We start from the raw sequence: 21,824 nt of genomic DNA, 5'->3' as shown, positions 1-21,824 counted from the left end.
CTTTTTGAATTTCAGGTCTTCCCTTTCCACAAGTATTTATGGTCACTCTCATTTCTGCTTGACATTCTATCCTAATCAGGATAGCTGTCACCGAAGAAAAAAAAAAAGTGACAATGGAAGAAACAATGAGGCTTTGTATTATATACAATGTTAATATTACTTTCTTATCACACCACTGCTAAACAATAGTGATAGACATTCGTTTTATGAGTATCTTCCAGATCTCTATATATTATAAACCACATGAGAATTATACTATTTGTATTAAATCTTGAGTTTTCCCTTATTCTAACAATCACTGTTCTGACATGGACTTTTTAGTATCCTGAACTAAGAATTTCTTAGAAGAGTAAGTTTCATTTTTAAAATATATAATACTAACACAATTAAAATGTTAAATGTAGAGTACATTTCAAATGTACAATGCAATATTGGTAAAAGGGTAGAATGTATGTGATGTGCAGTAGGTTTTCCTTCTTCAACTGGTTTCAGAGTAGTTGCCGTATTAGTCTGTATTCGCAAAAAGAAAAGGAGTACTTGTGGCACCTTAGAGTAAATGCACATGATAACCCCTAAAGATGACACTTTTTGTTGAGTTAATGTTATATATTAGCTTCATACTGTGGGCAAATGGGGTGGATTCAAAAGTATTTCCCTCGAGCCCTGTGAAAATTAGTTAAAAAAAAAAAATACAGCCTGAATCTGTTGTTTTTCTGCGGAGCCCCTGCCTCTGCTTCGTGCTCTGGTAGACGAGATTGAATAAAACAGTAGTTCTTCATTAGGCCAAATGCAAGGTGTAATTACAGTTAAACTGATTAAAACCAGTAGATAAAACACAATTCTAAATTGTTGAGGATTTTATTGAATAGCCACATAATAAAACACAAAATTTTAAACCACAAGTTTCTCATAAGATGTGCCGTGAACAAACCTTCAATTGCAGCATCACAAGTTAGTCTACTGAAACTGACTGAAGTCTGCTGCATTTATCAGATGCTTTTTCATTGCTGTTTTCCATTTTTGCAATCCGGGATCCAAACTGCATGGCCCTCTTTGGCAGAATAGTAGAGGCTGTGAGGCCAAGCTCCTTAGCTGCAAGGCGCAAAAGTAATTTCTCACCAATTCCTCGAGGCAGAGTCAAGTCTGCTTTTTCCGAAACAGGCAGAGAGTTAAGAAATGAAACAACATCTTCATCAAGGAAAGGAAATCTAAAACAGAAAATATTATGAAAAACTGTTACCTTGACAGGGTTTAAACTCATAAACAAATGTGTAGCGTACGAGATAACTGCCTTTAGAATACTCAATTCATGCTATACTAATCTGTAGAAAATTTGGACTTTCTAGTCAATATCCATTCCTAGAAGGAGATGCAACATAAATCTTGATGCTAACATGTTGTGAGGAAAACAGAAGAGTTGTGGAGTCTTGAGGAAATAAAAGACTGAAACAGCAATACACATCCATAAGAAACTTCACTTAAACTTATCTGATTGGAAGTTTTAAAAGTCTTGCCCAAGAAAAATAATTTGTACTTAAATAAGAGCAAATGACAGAAATTCTGTTTTTATGCATAGCTCTCTAGTCTCCACCAATAAAGATACACGAAAGAGAGAAAACATAAATTATGTAGGTGCAGGACTGTTTATAAATAGAATGTTTTCCAAGATCAGAGGACCTTTAAATGTTGAACTACTGTAAAACCTAACCTTAGTATAGAGCTACACTCTGGTGCTGTATCTAATTTTAACCTCTCAGACAAAACACATTTACACTGAAAATTCTGTTATACCATTCTAAAGGGGAAAACAATTCACAAAAATTTAGATCGTTAATGCCTGCTGTCAGTTTTTACCTTGCTAAAAGGGCACTTCCTTCTTAAAAGGTCCTTTCACATGTATCATAGATTTATAACTCTGTAGGTCATTCCCCCCACCCCAAGATATTACACATTTTCTGCTAGTCACAAAATCACTAAGATCCATTTTTTCAGTTTACTATACAGAAAGAAATTCTTCCCAGTGCAGAGTTAATATGCAAAAACCTCCACACCATCACTTAACTCCAATGGTGGGATCATTAGGTGGGACAAACGGGCATGAAAGGAGATGTTTTGTTTCAGTGTAAATTAAAGTGGGGCTACTGGATCTAGGCTATACCAATCTAATGGTTAGGAACTCTAGTCGAGGGGTGTGGAAGGGCAGCAGCTGCTGTTCCATAGTCAAGAATAATGGCTGCAAAGAGCTGCATGTATTGCAATCCCACAGCCTAGGTGGTGGGTGGAGTGTGTGGATTGCATTCTCTAAAGTCCCCATATGTAGTTCACCATACAAAGCCAGATTGCGTAGGCTTTATGTAGAAAAATGAATGTTCCCCTATAAAGTGGCAAAATCAACTACATAAATCCGGTTTCTATAAGAACACCTAACAGCATGTATGGATTAAAAAAAAATTCTGCTCCCTTCCTGAGGTTTAGAAGTCTTTTGGGCCAAGAACACCACTAAAAATGCTCAGGCCTCTCCTTCCTCCTTGTGGACATATCTGTCTGCTGCCTCTTCAGTTTAAACTTTGCTGCTGCTGTTTCTGTTATGCTAAACCTGGGGAAAAGAGTGTGTGACCCTAAAAACTCCTGTTCTGTAACAGTAACTCCCAACAGGGCACACAAACTCACTATACCGATCACACCACATTCATGGTATTTATCCATAAATGATGTAATGTAGGATCTTAAATGAACACCAGGATCACACTGGTCATTAAAATAGTTGTGAAACGGGTGTACACACACACACACACACACACACACACACACACACTCTCTCTCTCTCTCTCTCTCTCTCTCTCTCTCATTCACTCACTGAAAATATGTTCCTTAAAAAAGTCTGAATCAAGGCAGTGTTGATAAACAGGTTTCTACTAGACAAAGGATGTATAGTCACCCATCTGCCTTTGTAAGTCAACACAATGAAAGCCTGTTTTGCATTTGAAGTCAACACAAGAATGTGAAAACAACATGGAGTTAGCACACCAAGGAATAAAACTCGGGGTAGGGAGAAGGTAGGGGTCATCCTGACTCTGGGGGCCAACAATTAATGTTGGTGATACAAGGAGAAGGCAAAAAGACATCACTTTATCCTGCATGTGAGGGAATAATTGGGCACATTCATGAAAATAGGATCCAAAACTGCCCTGCTTGGCAGCACTGTAAAGGACATTTAGGAGAGATAAGACTGCTTTTAGACAGATGGTTAGACTGTTAAAGTTTATAGATTCATACATACTAAAGTCAGAAGGGACCATTCTGATCATCTAGTCTGACCTCCTGCACAGTGCAGGCCACAGAATCTCACCCCCCACTCCTATGAAAAACCTCACACATGTCTGAGCTATTGAAGTCCTTAAATCATGGTTCAAAGACTTCAAGGAGCAGAGAAGCCTCCCTCAAGTCACCCATGCCCCATGCTACAGAGGAAGGCGAAAAACCTCCAGGGCCTCTCCAATCTGCCCTGGAGGAAAATTCCTTCCCGACCCCAAATATGGCAATCAGCTAAACCCTGAGCATATGGGCAAGATTCACCAGCCACATACTACAGAAAATTCTTGCCTGGGTAACTCAGATCCCATCCATCTAATATCCCATCTCAGGGGATTTGGCCTATTTACCCTGAATATTTAAAGATCAATTACTTACCAAAATCCCATTATCCCATCATACTATCTCCTCCATAAACTTATCAAGTAGAATCTTAAAACCAGATAGATCTTTTGCCCCCACTGCTTCCCTTGGAAGGCTATTCCAAAACTTCACTCCTCTGATGGTTAAAAACCTTTGTCTGATTTCAAGTCTAAACTTTCTGGTGGCCAGTTTATACCCATTTGTTCTTGTGTCCACATTGGTGCTGAGCTGAAATAATTCCTCTCCCTCTCCTGTATTAATCCCTCTGATATATTTATAGAGAGCAATCATATCTCCCCCTCAACCTTCTTTTAGTTAGGCTAAACAAGCCAAGATCCTTAAGTCTCCTTTCATAAGACAAGTTTTCCATTCCTCGGATCATCCTAGTAGCCCTTCTCTGTACCTGCTCCAGCTTGAATTCATCCTTTTTAAACATGGGAGACCAGAACTGCACACAGTATTCTAGGTGAGGTCTCACCAGTGCCTTGTATAACGGTACTAAAACCTCCTTATCCCTACTGGAAATGCCTCTCCTGATGCATCCCAAAACCGCATTAGCTTTTTTGACAGCCATATCACATTGGCAGCTCATAGTCATCCTATGATCAACCAATACTCCAAGGTCCTTCTCCTCTTCCGTTACTTCTAATTGATGCGTCCCCAATTTATAACTAAAATTCTTGTTATTAATCCCTATATGCATAACCTTACACTTCTCACTATTAAATTTCATCCTATTACTATTACTCCAGTTTACAAGGTCATCCAGATCCTCCTGTATAATATCCCGATCCTTCTCCGAATTGGCAATACCTCCCAGCTTTGTATCATCTGCAAACTTTATTAGCACACTCCCACTTTTTGTGCCAAGGTCAGTAATAAAAAGATTAAATAAGATTGGTCCCAAAACCGATCCCTGAGGAACTCCACTGGTAACCTCCCTCCAACCTGACAGTTCGCCTTTCAGTAGGACCCGTTGCAGTCTCCCCTTTAACCAATTCCTTATCCACCTTTTGATGTTCATATTGATCCCCATCTTCTCCAATTTAACTAATAATTCCCCATGTGGCACGGTATCAAATGCCTTACTGAAATCTAGGTAAATTAGATCCACTGCATTTCCTTTATCTAAAAAATCTGTTACCTTTTCAAAAAAGAAGATTAGGTTGGTTTGGCACAATCTACCTTTTGTAAAACCATGTTGTATTTTGTCCCATTTACCATTGACTTCAATGTCCTTAACTAATTTCTCCTTCAAAATTTTTTCCAGGACGTTGCATACTACAGATGTCAAACTAACTGGCCCGTAGTTACCCGGATCACTTTTTTTTCCTTTCTTAAAAATAGGAACTATATTAGCAATTCTCCAATCATTCGGTACTACTCCTGAGTTTACAGATTCATTAAAAATTCTTACTAATGGGCTTGCAATTTCAGGTGCCAATTCCTTTAATATTCTTGGATGAAGATTATCTGGGCCCCCCGATTTAGTCCCATTAAGCTGTTCGAGTTTCGCTTCTACCTCTGATATGGTAATATCTACCTCTATATCCTCCTTCCCATTTGTCATTCTACCATTATCCCTAAGATCCTCTTTAGCCTTATTAAAGACTGAGGCAAAGTATTTGTTTAGATATTGGGCCATGCCTAGATTATCTTTAACCTCCACTCCATCCTCAGTGTTAAGCGGCCCCACTTCTTCCTTCTTAGTTTTCTTCTTATTTATACGGCTATAGAACCTTTTACTATTGGTTTTAATTCCCTTTGCAAGGTCCAACTCTACTCGACTTTTAGCCCGTCTCACTTTATCCCTACATGTTCTGACCTCAATTAGGTAGCTTTCCTTGCTGATCCCTCCCATCTTCCACTCCCTGTATGCTTTCTGCTTCTTCTTAATCACCTCTCTAAGATGCTTGCTCATCCAGCTTGGTCTACAACTCCTGCCTATGAATTTTTTCCCCTTTCTTGGGATACAGGCTTCCGATAGCTTCTGCAGTTTTGATTTAAAGTAATCCCAGGGCTCCTCTACCTTTAGATCCATAAATTCTTCAGTCCAATCCACTTCCCTAACTAATTTCCTTAATTTTTGAAAGTCAGCCCTTTTGAAATCAAAAACCCTCGTTGCAGATTTATTTTTGTTAATCCTTCCATTTAGTTTGAACTGAATTAGCTCATGATCACTTGAGCCAAGGTTGTAGGGGACAATCATTTCTTCTATGAGGTCCTCGCTACTCACCAAAATTAAATCTAAAATGGCATCCCCTCTAGTCGGTTCAGCAACTACTTGATGAAGGAATCCATCAGCTATCGCATCTAGGAAAATCTGAGCCCTATTATTATTACTAGCACTGGTCCTCCAGTCTATATCTGGGAAGTTAAAGTCTCCCATGATCATGCAGTTTCCATTGGTATTTACTTTATTAAAGACATTAAAAAGGGCTCTATCCATATCAAAATTAGATCCCGGAGGTCTACAGCACACCCCAAGCACTATCGTAGGAGAGGCTTTACTAGTTTTCTTCCCCAATGTAATTTTTGCCCGCACGGACTCTGTCTTATCCATTCCATCGCTTCTTATTTCTTTACATTCTACCTCATCATTGATATACAATGCTACTCCACCACCTTTACCTTTATTTCTGTCTTTCCTAAACAGCACATACCCTTCAATACCTGTAATCCAGTCATGACTACTATTCCACCATGTTTCTGTTATCCCTATAATATCTGGTTTCATTTCCTGCACCAGTAGCTCTAGTTCCTCCATTTTGTTACCTAGGCTCCTCACATTGGTGTACAAACATCTTAATTTTTGCTGTTTGGCCTCACTCACATTTTGTACCCTATTAGGCATAGTCATTCTACAGCCAGTATAACCTATTAGACTAGTATCCACACTGCCCTCGCTCCTTATATACATTCTCCTACCCACAGCTGTATCCTTTCTTACTTCGTCTTCTTCCCTCTCAATGCTAAAATCTGGCTTGGAGATTTCCTGGACATCTCCCATCCATCTCCCCCTAATTCCTAGTTTAAAGCTCTCTTTATCAGTTGTGCCAGCCTCGATCCTAGAAGTCTATTTCCTTCCCTACTCAGATGAAGTCCATCCCGAGAGAACTGTCCTCTGTCCGTGAATGCCTCCCAGTGGCCATACATCCCAAAGCCCTCCTTATAGCACCACTGCCTAAGCCATCTGTTGACAGTCATAATCTTGTCACACCTTTGTTGCTCTTCTCTAGGAACAGGAAGGATCCCGCTAAAGATCACCTGAGCCTCAATTTCCTTAAGCGTCTTCCCCAGCCTAGCATAGTCTCCCTTAATACTTTCCAGCGAGAATCTAGACGTATCATTTGTTCCCACATGAAGGATAATTAGGGGATTCTTTCCCGCTCCCTTTAGGATCCTTTTCAACCTCAGGTCTACATCCCGTATCTTAGCACCCGGAAGACAGCACACCCTTCTATTCTCTGGATCACCTCTAGTTACAGGCCTGTCTATTCTTCTCAATAAAGAGTCCCCGATCACATAGACCTGCCTTTTCCTGGTGACTGTGCTATTCTCGAGTCTCTCCCCTGTTCCCTCTGGCTGCAAGTTCTTTCCATTCCTATTTTCCCTTATAATCTTCTTCAACCCATCCTGTATCCTCCTGGGGGCTCATATTTGGTGTAGTCTCCCTTGACTCTTCCGCTTTTCCTATAGGACTAGCCTCTCTTCTCTTCTTCCTTACCCTTCCACCTTCAACAAGTACCTGCTGAGCCCCTTCTTCATTTTCCAACTCTGCAAACCTGTTCCTAAGCTCTATTTCTCCTTCACTAGCCCGTCTTTTCCTCTGCCTGGTTCTTTGAGTCACGTTTCCACTGACCACTTTCTTCATCCAGTCTCCCCTCAAAATTCCCCAGCCCTGCTTCCATCCGTGAGTTTGAGCTTTTCCCTTCAGATACCTCATATCTTTGCTCCATCATCTGCTCAAACCCCTTCCTAAACTCAACAAGACTTTCCACCTGCATCTCCAAACCTCGGATCTTTTCCTCCATCAGCTCTATCAGACGACATTTCATGCAGAAAAAGCTCTTACCGGTTCCCCCCTCCAGGATCATGTACATACCACAGCTTCCACATCCAGTCATCCTCAATGTGTCTTCCACTACAGAAGTCACTCACTCCCACAGCTGCCTCCATATCTGTCATCATCTTCCCACCTAAATCCTGTTAATCTGGGAAACACAAGGCACACCAAAAAGACCACCCCCCCAGCAAGAGCAAACCCCAAACAAGCACCACAATACAAACTCCACTTCCAAACTCCCACTCAAACTCCCCTGTTTAGAGCTCTGTTTGCTAGCTCCTGTGCCGCTGCAGCTGTCTGTGCCGCCGCCTGGCTACCTTTATAGGACCCCTAGTCAGAAGCCCCACCCCCTAAGCAGGGCTCAGCTGCTCTCCCAGCACAAAGCCCCTACACACACACACACAAATACTAAAAATACAAAACCAAGTACAACTACCTTCTCCTCCAACAGAACTCCCACTCAAACTCCCCTGTTTAGAGCTCTGTTTGCTAGCTCCTGTGCCGCTGCAGCTGTCTGTGCCGCAGCTAAGTTAAGTTTGGTCTCTAGAAAGTGTGTACCGAGTTTTATATGTTACCTTGCTGACTGGATTACCCATACTCACTGTCTCTTAAATTTATTATCAAATGTATGTTTTCACTATAATATTGCAGTGCTGTGATGATATATATGAGCTGATCCTCAGTTGAATCACAAAAACCTGTCTCCTGGGGGATAGCAAACCTGATATTTCTGTGAGTAGCCAGTGAGAGGGGCAAGATATCACAGGAAAAAATCTTCAAAAGGGTTTGGGGACCGGAGTGGACCTATTGTTATAGCAAAGGGAGAGGCTAGCATTGTCCAGAGGAGATTGTTTGGGTGGCTAACAGACTGGAGGTGTCAGGGAGCTGATAAAACTGCAAAGGGTTAAGCACCAGCAAGTCTCTATCTTGCTGGAGGCAAAGAGGTAACAAGGTGGCTCAAAGTCCTGGGTACCCCAAGAACCATCACAGTGTGCAGGTGAGGGCACCTCAAATGAGTGCTTGTGAGGGTAATGTCATCATACTAACATGAAACTGGTAGTAAAATTGTCAAGTGGAAATGTGATTTTCAAGTTGCTATGTCTTCTTAAGGGGTACTCTAAGCACTTTACATTAGTACAGGCCCAATGTCTGTACACACACACACACACACACACACACGCACACACACACGCACACACACGCACACCCCTCCCTCATGGAATTGTTTAAAAATTAAGACAAGACAATTTTGATTTAAAATTCCACTGCAGTGCTAGAAATGTAGTTCTGAGTTGAAACTGTTTGCTGCATGTTAAAACAGTGCTACCTTGCTTCTTTTCCATGATCTCCAATAATCCTGTCATCCCGGCCAAGATTTCTAGAAGAAATGCGAGCCAGTTCCATTCCTAGTTCTTTATTCAAGCCCTCTAAACCGTATTTTTTGAAGCAAACACGATGTCGGGAATAGCCTGCAAGCTGCTCATCTGCTCCAATTCCTGTAAGCACAACCTACAGAAGAATATAAAAAGTAGTATTTTATTATTTATATAGGAACTCTAATTAAAGGGGGAAAACGTTATAGATTCACAAAATATTCAACTGTGAAAATAAACACAATAAATATATTCAAACACATTTAGATTAACATAACAAAATAAGCCTGCATTTATTATTTTTATAGAGCCTGATCTTGTTCCCATTGAAGTCACTGGGAACCCTGATTTAAATTGGAGCAGGATCAGACCTGAACAGTATACACTCACACTTTAACTCATTAAAGAAAAACAAAAAACCTGCTCTGTTATAATAAACCATTTCAGTCTATTTGGGAGAAAAAATAATTTGAACTTTTTGAAAAATTGAGATAAACTGCTAAGTAAATCACGTCACCTGAAAAACAACTAAAATAAAACCAGTATCCACATCTTTAGGTGATCCACTCTGATGCATAAGCCATTATCGGTTGTAACACAATCTGAAAATAAAGCAAAATCCATTCAACTGTGCATTAAATCCTCTACTATTTGACTCCAACCATTTAACTGGCAGCAAATAGTATAAATCTCAAAGCAGATGCAGAAGCGAACTCCAAATATGCAACATAATTTTAAAAAACATTCATCCTTTCTCCATGCTCACTACCAAAGACAAGTTGGAGGAAAGAAGAGAATTCTTGAAGTAGCTATCAAATTACGAAAAGAAATTGCCCCCTTCAAAACGGCAAGAAAAGTATCAGGTGGAAACAGGGGAAAAGGTGCTCTTTAAATGACCGTTTAAAATATGTCAGAAGCCTTCAAAAAACAATCCTCACCCCTCAATAATAATAGCATTTTGTTTTGTCACATACCAACCCAAATATTGATACTGTGGGAATTAGTGGTTTGTGGGATACCAGCACAAAACAATGCTGATTAACTAAATTTTCTGTAGATTTAAATATTTCAAATCTGTTTAGACTAGATCTGATGGTACAAATCTTCTCTACTACGTCAATTCAAAAATTGAATATTCCAGGCTGAAGATTATTGCCTTTCCCAGTTTTACTGCTGTATACTCAAGCTTACAGAATAGAATAATTCCATGCGAAGGAAGGAGTCCTGCATTTTTGGAACTGCAGACAGTTACACACTTATTACAACTGCAAATTTACTTATGTTTGCTACTTGTATTCCAGCGACCTTGGATATTTATTAATTTTTTACTGACTACTGAAGCTAAACTGCACTATACTTATTTTTATTGACCAACTATAAGACAGACAAAGAAGATCTTATACCTTTGCAGAACTTTTATATAGTTTTACATCTCCCTTGGTAGTAATAAAACCTTCTCCCCTGGAAGCAAACCAAACTGCACAACCAATGCTGTCATCCAGAACAGTATCCAATGGATAAACTAAGTGGCGTATGCGCTGTTGTCTCATTCTTTTCAGTTCCTCAAATGTAACATTAATTTCCACAAAATTCCAAGTTCTTGAAGGATTAATAGTCTCTAGTTCTTCCAGTCCTGCTCTGCCAGTGATTCTGTCAGGCACATTGAAGCAAGAAAAGTTATCAACAAGTGTAGTATCAAGTTTTTTAAAGCATTCCTGACAAGAATGCAATTCATGTTGTTTTTTCTGTTTGCTTTGTATAGTCTGTTCTTTAATCATGAAGGCTACATTAAGAAGATCAATTGGTTCCTCCGAAGGAATGTGTCGATCAGCTAGGGTTGCAATAAGCATAGAATCAATGCCACCAGAAAACAGTATTGCAACATGTGCTTTCTTGGTAGGCATACTCGGAATTTCTTCTGTTAGCTGACCCGTATCTCTAAAGAGATATAAAACACGTCTCTTTACTGCTTCACTTAAAACATCAATAAGCTGTTGGACCAATTTCTTCTTATGCTTTTCTGCAAGAAATCGATGAAGATCTTCTACAGTAACTGTACTGTTAGTAATATTAGGGCAATGAGAGTCAACTGAAGTTTCAGGAACTGCCCTATTCAAAGGAACAACTGGCGTTATTAGAGAAAGTTTTGACTCACTAATCGTAAGAGACACATAGGCAGGTAAATCTTTTGAAATCTGATCCAAGCCACTGAGGAATGTTTCTTCTATTGCATTTTCTCTGGAATGGTATTTCCAGGGATATAATGTTAAAACCAAAGACTCAGATATAGCACATGCCTTGAGATCAATTTTGTAAATTCCAGATGCTGGAACTTCCTGCCATTGGTTGTCAGATTCAGAAAGAGCACTTACAGACGACAGACAGAGAGCCCTGTCTAGCTCATTATTAAACTGCCACAGCAAACTACGACGACCAAAATAATCCCTACCAAACCACAAGTTGTGTCTAGATGCTTGATAATAAATAAAAGACCACGGACCCTGAACAGATGAGAAGAGTGACAAAATATCGGATTCACTACTACATGATGAAAGATGATGAAACATAACTTCGGTGTCATTCTCTGCTGTCCCTATGTGAATTCCATTGAAGATTTCTCCATTCCAAAGAAACACATTGTTATCAATGTCTGCCAGAGGCTGGGGCGTCATCAATCCCCTCAGGTGAAGTATATGACCAGAAAACAAACACTGGTAGGAAAGATCAGACACAGTCTTTATCAGATGCTGGCTGGTGTTAGGTCCTCTTCTTCTAAGGTTGCACAGCAGATCATCTTTGAAGAAGCCACCAGTAGTGTGCTGAACAGACAAACTGACAACACAATAAATACCACACATTGCTATGTAGAATTTAAAAGGTCTATTTTCTGATTTTGGTCTTCTCTGAATTTTCTATCTCCTGATGTGCCCTCTTCAGGTCATCTAATGTGTCTGCATAAAAGAAAAGAGGAAATAAATAATAATTGAAAATTCTTTTAACAAATTAGATAGATGTGGTAGAATAATAATGAATTAGAGGGATAGACAGCAAGCTCTTTAGGGCAGGGACTCTCTTTCTGTTCTATATTTGTACAGTGCCTAGCACAATAGGATCCTGGTCCATGAAGACCTTAAAAGCCAGAGGTTAAGCGACCAAGGGGAGCTAACGAACTGGGGACTGCAAACAGGGGAGTTTGAGAGGGGGTTGGTGGGAGGGAGACTAAATAAAATCGCTATGGTTAGGAAGGGCCGCATCGCCAGTGCCAACGTTGCTCCTATCTCCTCCACCTGCGCCTGTATCCAGGCAGACAATCTAACCACGGATGCCTCTATGCAGATCCTGGTGTGGATTTGCAGAAACTGTGGCCTGCATTTCCCATTCACAAAAAGCCAGACGGGGGGGGGGGGGGGGGGGGGGGGGGAACCATCCAGTGTAAAAGATGCCTGATGGTGGAATCTCTCAACAAGGAGGTGGGAGAGCTACAGGAGGTGGCTAGGCTGAGGCGCATCCATGCCCAGTTCCTTGGAAGTATTCATAGGGAGACATCCAAGGCTGAGGAAGCTATCCAGCTACAGAAGACTGCTGTCACACCACCGAGGGAGGAAGATACAGCTCTGTCACAGGGAGGACACTAACTCCTGGTTACTTCTGGCAGCAGGCAGTGCTCCATCCCTACTCCCAACCCACCCACCATGGTGATGGAAAACCTTTATGCTGCTTGGACAACAAGAGATGAAGAATCACCCCCAAAGGTGGAGGAGGAGAAGCCATGTACCCCCAAGGCTGGGAGGATAGCAGCCACCACTCCCAGGAGGAAATGTAGCGTAGTGGTGGTTGGTGACTCTTTTCTGAGGGGGTTGGAGGCACCTATCTGTCACCCTAGCATGGCATCTGGGAGGTATGCTGCCTGTCAGGGGCCCGTATCTGAGATGTTACGGAGAGATTGTCAAGGATCATCCCCATGCTCCCCTACTACCCCATGCTACTCATCCATGTGGGCACTAATGATACTGAGAGGTATGACCCTCAAGCAGATCAGAAGTGACTACAGGGCTCTGGGAGTAAGGGTGAAGGAGTTGGGAGTGCAAGCAGTGTTCTCTTCGATCTTCTGGTCAAGGGTAGGGGCCCAGGCAGAGACAGATGCATCCTGGAGGTGAATGCCTGGCTGCGAAGATGGTGTCGCCAGGAAGGCTTTGAATTCCTTCACCATGGGATGCAGTTTTAGGAAGAAGGACTGCTAAGAAGAGATGGGGTCCACCTATCGAGGGAGGGGAAGAGCATATTTGGATACAGACTGGCTAACCTAGTGAGGAGGGCTTTAAACTAGGTTCGAAGGGGGCAGTTGATCAAAGCCCACTGGTAAGTCAAAAACATGGAGACTGGAGAGAAGGGATTTGGGGGTAGCATGGGTTGTTATAGCAGGGATAAGGGAGAGACAAGACAGAACTGGCGGTGGGGGAAATCAAATCAGTAGATCTGATCTACTTAGATCTGTATACCAATGCGAGAAGTATGGGGAATAAAGAGGAAGAACTCAAAATGCTAGCAAATAAACAAAACTATGACATAATTGGCACAACAGAGAATTGGTGGGATAATACGCATGACTGGAATATTGGTATCGAAGGATACAGTTTGCTCAGGAAGGACAGGCAGGGAAAAAAGGGAGGAGCTGTTGCCTTATATATTAAAAATGTATTCACTTGGACTGAGGTTGAGATGGAAATAGAAGACAGACTTGCTGAAAATTTCTGGGTAAGAAACTTTGTAGAATGACTGTGCCTAATAGGGTACAAAATGTGAGCAAGGCCAAACAGCAAAAATTAAGATGTTTGTACACCAATGCGAGGAGCCTAGGTAACAAAATGGAGGAACTAGAGCTACTGGTGCAGGAAGTGAAACCAGATATTATAGGAATAACAGAAACATGGTAGAATAGTAGTCATGACTGGACTACAGGTATTGAAGGGTATGTGCTCTTTAGGAAAGACAGAAACAAAGGTAAAGGGGGTGGAGTAGCATTGTATATCAATGATGAGGTAGAATGTAAAGAAATAAGAAGCGATGCAATGGATAAGACAGAGTCCGTGTGGGCAAAAATTACATTGGGGAAGAAACTAGTAAAGCCTCTCCTACGATAGTGCTTGGGGTGTGCTATAGACCCCGGGATCTAATTTCGATATGGATAGAGCCCTTTTTAATGTCTTTAATAAAGTAAATACTAATGGAAACTGCATGATCATGGGAGACTTTAACTTCCCAGATATAGACTGGAGGACCAGTGCTAGTAATAATAATAGGGCTCAGATTTTCCTAGATGCGATAGCTGATGGATTCCTTCATCAAGTAGTTGCTGAACCGACTAGAGGGGATGCCATTTTAGATTTAATTTTGGTGAGTAGCGAGGACCTCATAGAAGAAATGGTTGTAGGGGACAATCTTGGCTCAAGTGATCATGAGCTAATTCAGTTCAAACTAAATGGAAGGATTAACAAAAATAAATCTGCAACGAGGGTTTTTGATTTCAAAAGGGCTGACTTTCAAAAATTAAGGAAATTAGTTAGGGAAGTGGATTGGACTGAAGAACTTACGGATCTAAAGGCAGAGGAGGCCTGGGATTACTTTAAATCAAAACTGCAGTCCCTGCCCCAAAGAGTTTTCAATCTATCCCTCTAATCTAAGTCATTATTATTGTACTACATTTTTACATACAAGACTTTTACCAATATCAGAACCTGGCGAACTCCTAGCTACTGTCAATATAAGATTTGCACTTTACTATCATAACACACTGCATAAACTATCTTAACTAAAGCCTTCTCAGAGTAAACTGGCTAAAAACACTCTAAGAAACAAAGAGCAAGCACCATTTGTTCCATCCTGGAATTCGTTCCACACCTGACCCTAGATTTCTCATCTACTTGATGCTTCTTGGTCTTTATTTAACCAACAAGTCTCTCTCTCTCTCTCCCATTCTCCCTTATCTCCAAATGCTTCTATCCTAGATCCTCGACCCTCCACACCTCCATAATCCCAAAGCCCATTCCTCTAGCCCCCTAAGGTTTCCAGTTCAACTTCAGTTTTCTTTCTTCCTTATCCCATGCTACTTTCAGACAGGTTTATTCTTCCTATATGGGACCAAATGCTGCAAAATGCCGATTGCTTCCTGAAAGGAGTTGAGGGTGCTCAGCACTTCAGAGGACTGGGCACTAGGTCTACTATAATTTTTACTGGCATCCCATCCTACGCTTTTAGGACTGGCAGCTTTTCATTTTAAGTACTTTATTGCGCATATACATAATATTGTGATTACTTTTGTCTTCTGTCCTATCCAGACAAATTAAAACACAGCAATCATACAGCTTTGAATAAACAAATTATGATTGTTCATTTTGATCTGCATGGGAAATCCTACATAGTTACAAATATCACCTTTAAATATTGGTAGGCAATGTGTGTTAAGAACTTACTTTTGCATTCAGATAGCATTTCTGTTCTGTCTACAAGAAAGAATATGTTGCTATTGGGTTGCTGTTTATAAACTTTCTGAAAAATAAGAAGGAAATTGGGATAGGTTAATGTTAATAACAAATCCACAGCTGAAGTGTAACGTTATCAAGACAACTGTTTTATCATCCACAGCATTGTTACCTACTGCTATTTTATATGCTTCTTCCTTCAAATATGATGAGTCAAGTGCCACCATTTCAAATATAAATTAAATTGAAAGTAAACATATTTATGAATACTTAAAGTGTATGAATGGGGGGGAGGGATAGCTCAGTGGGGGGGGAGGGATAGCTCAGTGGTTTGTGCATTGGCCTGCTAAACCCAATCAATCCTTCAGGGGGCCATTTAGGGATCTGGGGCAAAAATTGGGGATTGGTCCTGCTTTGAGCAGGGGGTTGGACTAGATGATCTCCTGAGGCCCCTTGAGTTCAATCCTTGAGGGGGCCATTTAGGGATCTGGGGCAAAAATTGGGGATTGGTCCTGCTTTGAGCAGGGGGTTGGACTAGATGATCTCCTGAGGTCCCTTCCAACCCTGATATTCTATGACACACCGCTGCTGCACTCCACCCCAGAGGTATCTATGATATTGGCAAGTATCTGGCCAAGTTAGACGTTTTAATCAACAATTTAGATAAGACATTACTGAAAGTACTGACGCCAAAAGGACACACAAATTCTCATTGTTTTAAAAGGCAAGTGTCCATCCATTTACTACATTAAAAGGTATTGTACTAAAAATACATGTACGTAATACAAAAATAGGATAAAAGATAAAAATATTAAAAAGTTAATTCACATAAATTAATAATTTATAAATTTAATTAATAAACACATATGATAGTTGTAAAATGCATAACAGAACAGGGTTACCATCTATACTGACAGAGCCCTGGAGTCCCTACTCACTCAAAACTTCAGTGAGAATTTAGAATAGATAGATTAAAAACTACAGGATTTGGCCCAACATAAAGTGTATATACAGTAGAGCCTCTGTGTTACAAACTAATCGGAGACTGAGTGCAGAAAGTCAAAAAGTTCATAAAATTGAACATAAAAAAATTAGTTGGTACAGTGCCTAAGTTGCAGTATGATGCAACTGCATCATTTGCTTGTCTTTCAAACAACTGCAAAGCAATTTCAACACACTGAAGGCATCAGAATATAAAGGGATGATGACTCGTTCTTCATTGACATCTCTTTTGTTGTGACCCTTTGTCCCATCAAGAAAAATGGTTCATGTAACTGGTGGTTTGTAAAAAACAAGGTTCTACTACACCATAAAGACAATTCTTTATCAAGTTGTATCCATGATATTCACAAAGTACACAAAGCCACACTGAACTATTCAGTCATGGTGCTAGGGGACAAAACTTGTGGCACAAGCTTGTGATTTCATATCATACCTACTGTGCATTTAATCCTATCAAAACTGAACAGTTAACCAAAACAAGAGATAGCAGTCTCAATTGGCATACTATATACAAACAAAAAAAAAGGGGGGGGGGGTTGTGTGTTTGTGAAACTTCAGATGGAGAGTCCTGGAGATTGAAGTCCTCTATCCACAGAACACTCGTACCAGAAGTGGCAGGTACATGCTTTCTTACACTGCCCCTCCAATGTGCCTCAGTATCCATCCTCCATCTCTTCCATACTCTCTGCTGAAACTGCCAATGAGTCAGCCAATGGTGCCAACTCTGATGTGAACATGTCCACTAATAAGTGTACCAAGAAAAAAACTGATCTTATTTGATATGGACCCATTATCAGTCCTGAGCTATCCAGGGCTCAAACTAATTCTGCTTTTGTCAGGAATTGTTTACATGTTTCTGTATAATTTACCTGCACCTTGAATGATTTATTTTTAAGAACATGTAAGTCCATTTATACTGCACAGAAAAATTGACAGTCAGTGTTGAAATTAGATAGTTGGTAGGTAATGCATCAGATCTCCCTGAAAATAAAGTGTGGTCATTTATGTATGTTTTGTAGATGACATTTGTATATAGTTAACTCTATCTTTATTTTTAAAAGGGTTTTAACTTGTGCATATAAGGTAGGATTTTCTCACACGCTCAATACTGGCTTAACTCTGCTCCCCTCAAAATTAATGGTAAATCTCACTCTTATTTCAAAGGAAGCAGCTAGGCCAATGGTAAGGGCTTCTGAAAATCCCACACATCATGGACATATTAACGACAAAACAAAATGTACTGATCCAAAGAGAAACTAAATTAATTTTTCTTTTACGAACTTTAGACACTGATTAATCAGACTGATAGCCATACAGAAAAACTGATAAATATCAGAACACAATAATTTTGAAGTAGTCATGGAAAAGCTGTCCTGCTTTTCTTAGATATTAAAACGGAATCAGACATTTCCCCTTCCATGTAAGATATACATCTTTATCTTGGAGTTTTAGCCAATATAACTTATCCTTAGAGAAAAAAAGGAAAGTATTTATTTGCTTTATCAGTGCACATAACATCTGTTTTCTCATTTCTATCTACAGCCCTTCACCTACCAGTTCTTGCATAATGGTCATAAAACTCAAGGGGTTCATAGAGGAGGATAACAGCAGAGAGGGTCGTCTTCTTTTTTTTTTTTTTTAAAGCAACTTTAAATGACTTTTGCCTTCAAAATCTGAGAAAATCTGTGACAAATATTATGAATTTGACACCAAATTTGGTATCTCCCCTGAAAAAAAAACAATTCCTGCACAGCTTAGTTCTGAATGTAATATGGAGAGTAATTCCTTCACCACTTAGAAAATGTACAGTAAGAATTGTCTTCTTTTTGGCTTGAAGCATTGAGATGTGCTGGAAGGGGCACGCAAGTGTTTTACTTTGATCTAGGATGTGCTACACTCCATCACTCCCACAAAACTGGATGTGATCACTTCCTGGAAAATAAATCTTCTTTGAAAAGGTGTGTAAACTAAGTTAATAATATCAATATAACAACAACTAAATGCCGTCTTAAAAAATGTCACTCATAGTGGGCATCAACTATTTTGAAGTGTTTGTTTTCTCATGCTTTCCCACCCTCATTTATCTAGAGAACAAATTGCAGCAACTGCAAACACCGTCGCATGATATTGGGTTGGAAGTGAACACGTCAAAGACTAAGTGGATGCGGAATGAGCATTCGAAGGAGGAATCATTGCTGTGAACGGGAAAGTAATTGAGGAGGTCGACAAATATATTTATCTAGGTCAGCAGCTGAACATTCAAAGGGGAACGCAGTAGCAGGAAAAAGGCAGGGTGGGAAAGTTTCAACAAAATAAAGACCACTCTAACGGATGATAAACTGCCCATGAAGAAAAGGAAAGAACTGTTTAACTCCACTGCTCTGTTAGCAATGATATATGGAGTGGAAAGCTGGTCAACAATGAAAGTGGAGGAAGAAGAATTCGCTGTCACCCAGAGAGCAATGGAAAGGCAAATGTGCAAGATATCGTTCTGTGCTCATCTACCGAATGAGGAGATCAGAAGGCATACAGAGGTGTCCGATGTAGTGCAGTCGATGTACAACGCAAAGTGGACATGGACGAGTCATGTAGTCCGCAGGTAAGACAGTATGTGGACAACCCGAATCAGTGACTGGATCCCCAGAGACCACAAGCGACCACTGGGCAGACCGAAAATGCGTTAGGCTGATCCCATAACAAAACTCTTGGCCAGAAATGGAGAGAACGTGTTCGTAATAAAACAGAGTGGTGTGGCGTCGACTTGCTTTTGTGAAGGGACAGACGAGGAGAAGCTGTACAAAAGCGATTTATCTAATGCAAAAAATGAATTGCTAAAAAAACACTTTGTAATCACTCACCCGGTTCTTCTTCAAGTTGGAAAGCTCATCAACTACAACTTTCTGCTCTTTAATCTGAAAAACATAACAGAACTCTAAATTTATAACAAATAAATCAGTATGTTATAACCCACTATTAACACTCCAACCCATGTTTTCAGATAGACCAACATTTGCATCTACCTTACTCTGAAGGTCCAGGAGAAATCAGATAGAAAAGTGATGGAATAAAGAATGGAAAGTAAACTGACACATGAAAGATGATGTTTCCATAGCCAATATAAACATAACCAGTAAGATATGCTGGGGTATATGACTAATAGAAGCCGAAGTAAATTTTTCTGAAATTAACTTGATCTGAAAACTAGGTATTTGTAGAAGTCTGAGCCAGCAAACCAGGAGGGAGTAAATCGTATTTTCAAATACCTGCTTTAGAAGGGAGATAATTTGTATACGATCTGCATCTTTTTCTCCACAATTGCCCCGATCTGCACATCTAGGGCCCGATTCCAAAGCCTACTGAAATCAATGGTAGTCTTTCTATGGCTTTCAATGAGCTTTGCACCAGACCCTAATAAAACCTACTACTCTTGTTGATGGGGTTACTATGTAGGCAAATATGGTATGTTTTGTAATCAACAGGCTAGGAACTAGATTCTGAATTATTCTGGTATAAATCAGGAGAATTTCACCGAGGTTAATGGAACAACAGCATATGAAAAATCTGTTTTGTGGGATCTTCTTCTTTCCAGGGGTAAAAATGGGTCTTTTCAGGATTTTTCTAACTTCTTTGTCACCCTGAAGCACGCAACAGTGCAAAGAACTGTGAAGACAATTTTGTCATTTTCCTGGGAACACCTCAAGGGCAGGAGGAATCCTTCAGGTGCAGAGCTGCCCACACCTTCTTTCCCCAATATAGGGGTCACTGTTGGAAAAAAGACCAAAGAACCTCTAAACTTCAGCTATTACAAGCTGCAAGAATGGCCTTTGGGGCCACAGGCAACTGGACATAAACTAGAACAGCACAGCATCTCCTCTATTTATGCCATGGACTGAACACTACCTTAACTGGTTCCAGAATTTGGAAGTCACAAAGTTGGCATAAATCCACCTTTGATCCCATTCCAGTCTTTCAGGCGCTCAAACCAAAGTACACATTTTACACCAATATCCTCCACCGAGGACACGGAGAAGCAGCACGTTTACAAAAGGAAAATGGAGGAGGTTCCTTGGGATTTACTGGACTTACAGAACGATGACACTACTGTCTCAACAGTAAACATTTAGTGTTTGTGAAGAATGCCAGAATGACAACTCCAGAGGCTAAAATATTTTATGTCTTCATGGAGCATGTATGGGATAAGTAGCTGCAGCATAAGATAACCCACAATTCCCTGACCATGCATCTCAAGCTTGGAGTGATCAACACTAGGCACGACAAAGTAGTTCGACCGACATCTCCATTTAGCCCTGCCACTGCGGCCAAATTATGGTGGAAGTTTTTCTACTGTGAAAATTAAAGAAGCCAAAAATCTCTGCTTTTTTGTGGTACTGAATCTCTAATTTTTTTCTGGCGGGTAAAAATAAAGTCATCACCCTGATACTCCTGCTGCCCTGCACCCCCGTTCTCACAGCAAGCGCTCAATGCCACACGATTTCCCAGAAGGTATGTTCAGGGCCAAGGTAACATCCTGATTCGCCGTGGCGGCATTATGACGTCAGACCTTGCAGCGTGACATCACACGGCGAACGCTCTTGTAGTGATGAAGCCAACTAAGCAAGATGAGACCATGCTGGTGCCCCCACTGGGCCCCGCCGCGCCCAGCCGGCAGGGGGCCCCACTCCTCCCGCACGGACCCCAACCGGGGCTGGACCCGCATCTGTTCTGAAGAGGCCGGAACCTCCGGTCTCGCGAGGGCCGTGTGCGCGAGTGAGATCCCCGCCCCCACCTTTCGGTTCAGCTCGTCCTTCTGGCGCAGCTTCGCCCCCTCCTCCTCTCTCCGCGGCTCCCGGCCCGACATTCCCGTCCTTACGTGTCCCCTTGGCCGGGGTGACAAGCGCGAAACTCTCACACGCTGGCTGGCGCTTCCCCAGTCCCACCACGTGCGGTTGGGGACGACTGCTTCCTTCAAACGCCCCGAACTGCGCAGTCGCAGTACACGCAAAGCCCCCGACTGCGCCCCCCCCCTCCCGAGCCTGGCCGGTGGAGCGACAGAGCATGCGCGAACTTCCCCGGGCATGCTCCGTGACAAGTCAAGCCTCCGTGATGTGTTTTTGGCCACCCCCTTGGTGTAACTGAGCGTGCGCGAGTGGGTGGGACGCTGCGCCTGCGCGAGTTGCCGTGGGTTGGTTGAAGAGGGTTATTTGGTTGTGAGGATCCATCACGTTTTAA

At 41.2% G+C, this 21,824-nt stretch overlaps 1 protein-coding gene across 5 annotated transcripts; it reads right to left on the bottom strand.

The window, feature by feature from the left end:
• Positions 1-842: 842 nt before the first annotated feature.
• Positions 843-21,605, bottom strand: ASNSD1 (asparagine synthetase domain containing 1). Of its 5 annotated transcripts, none has more exons than XM_038422462.2 (6): positions 21,382-21,605; positions 19,454-19,507; positions 15,585-15,660; positions 10,518-12,065; positions 9,069-9,250; positions 843-1,208 (listed from the first exon to the last, which is right to left on the bottom strand). In XM_038422462.2, exons 4-6 carry the CDS (start codon positions 11,970-11,972, stop codon positions 953-955), a joined length of 1,893 nt encoding a protein of 630 aa, XP_038278390.1. In that variant the 5' UTR covers positions 11,973-12,065; positions 15,585-15,660; positions 19,454-19,507; positions 21,382-21,605; the 3' UTR covers positions 843-952. The 5 variants fall into 5 exon arrangements, with proteins under 5 accessions (XP_038278390.1, XP_038278391.1, XP_038278392.1 ...); XM_038422463.2 differs by having other exon boundaries at positions 21,466-21,488; XM_038422464.2 differs by lacking the exon at positions 21,382-21,605 and adding an exon at positions 21,029-21,118.
• Between the last annotated feature and the right edge of the window lie 219 nt (positions 21,606-21,824).

The sequence above is a fragment of the Dermochelys coriacea genome, chromosome 11 (genome assembly GCF_009764565.3).
Source record: "Dermochelys coriacea isolate rDerCor1 chromosome 11, rDerCor1.pri.v4, whole genome shotgun sequence".
NCBI lineage: Eukaryota > Metazoa > Chordata > Testudines > Dermochelyidae > Dermochelys > Dermochelys coriacea.
This window is presented reverse-complemented; position numbering and strand designations above follow the sequence as displayed.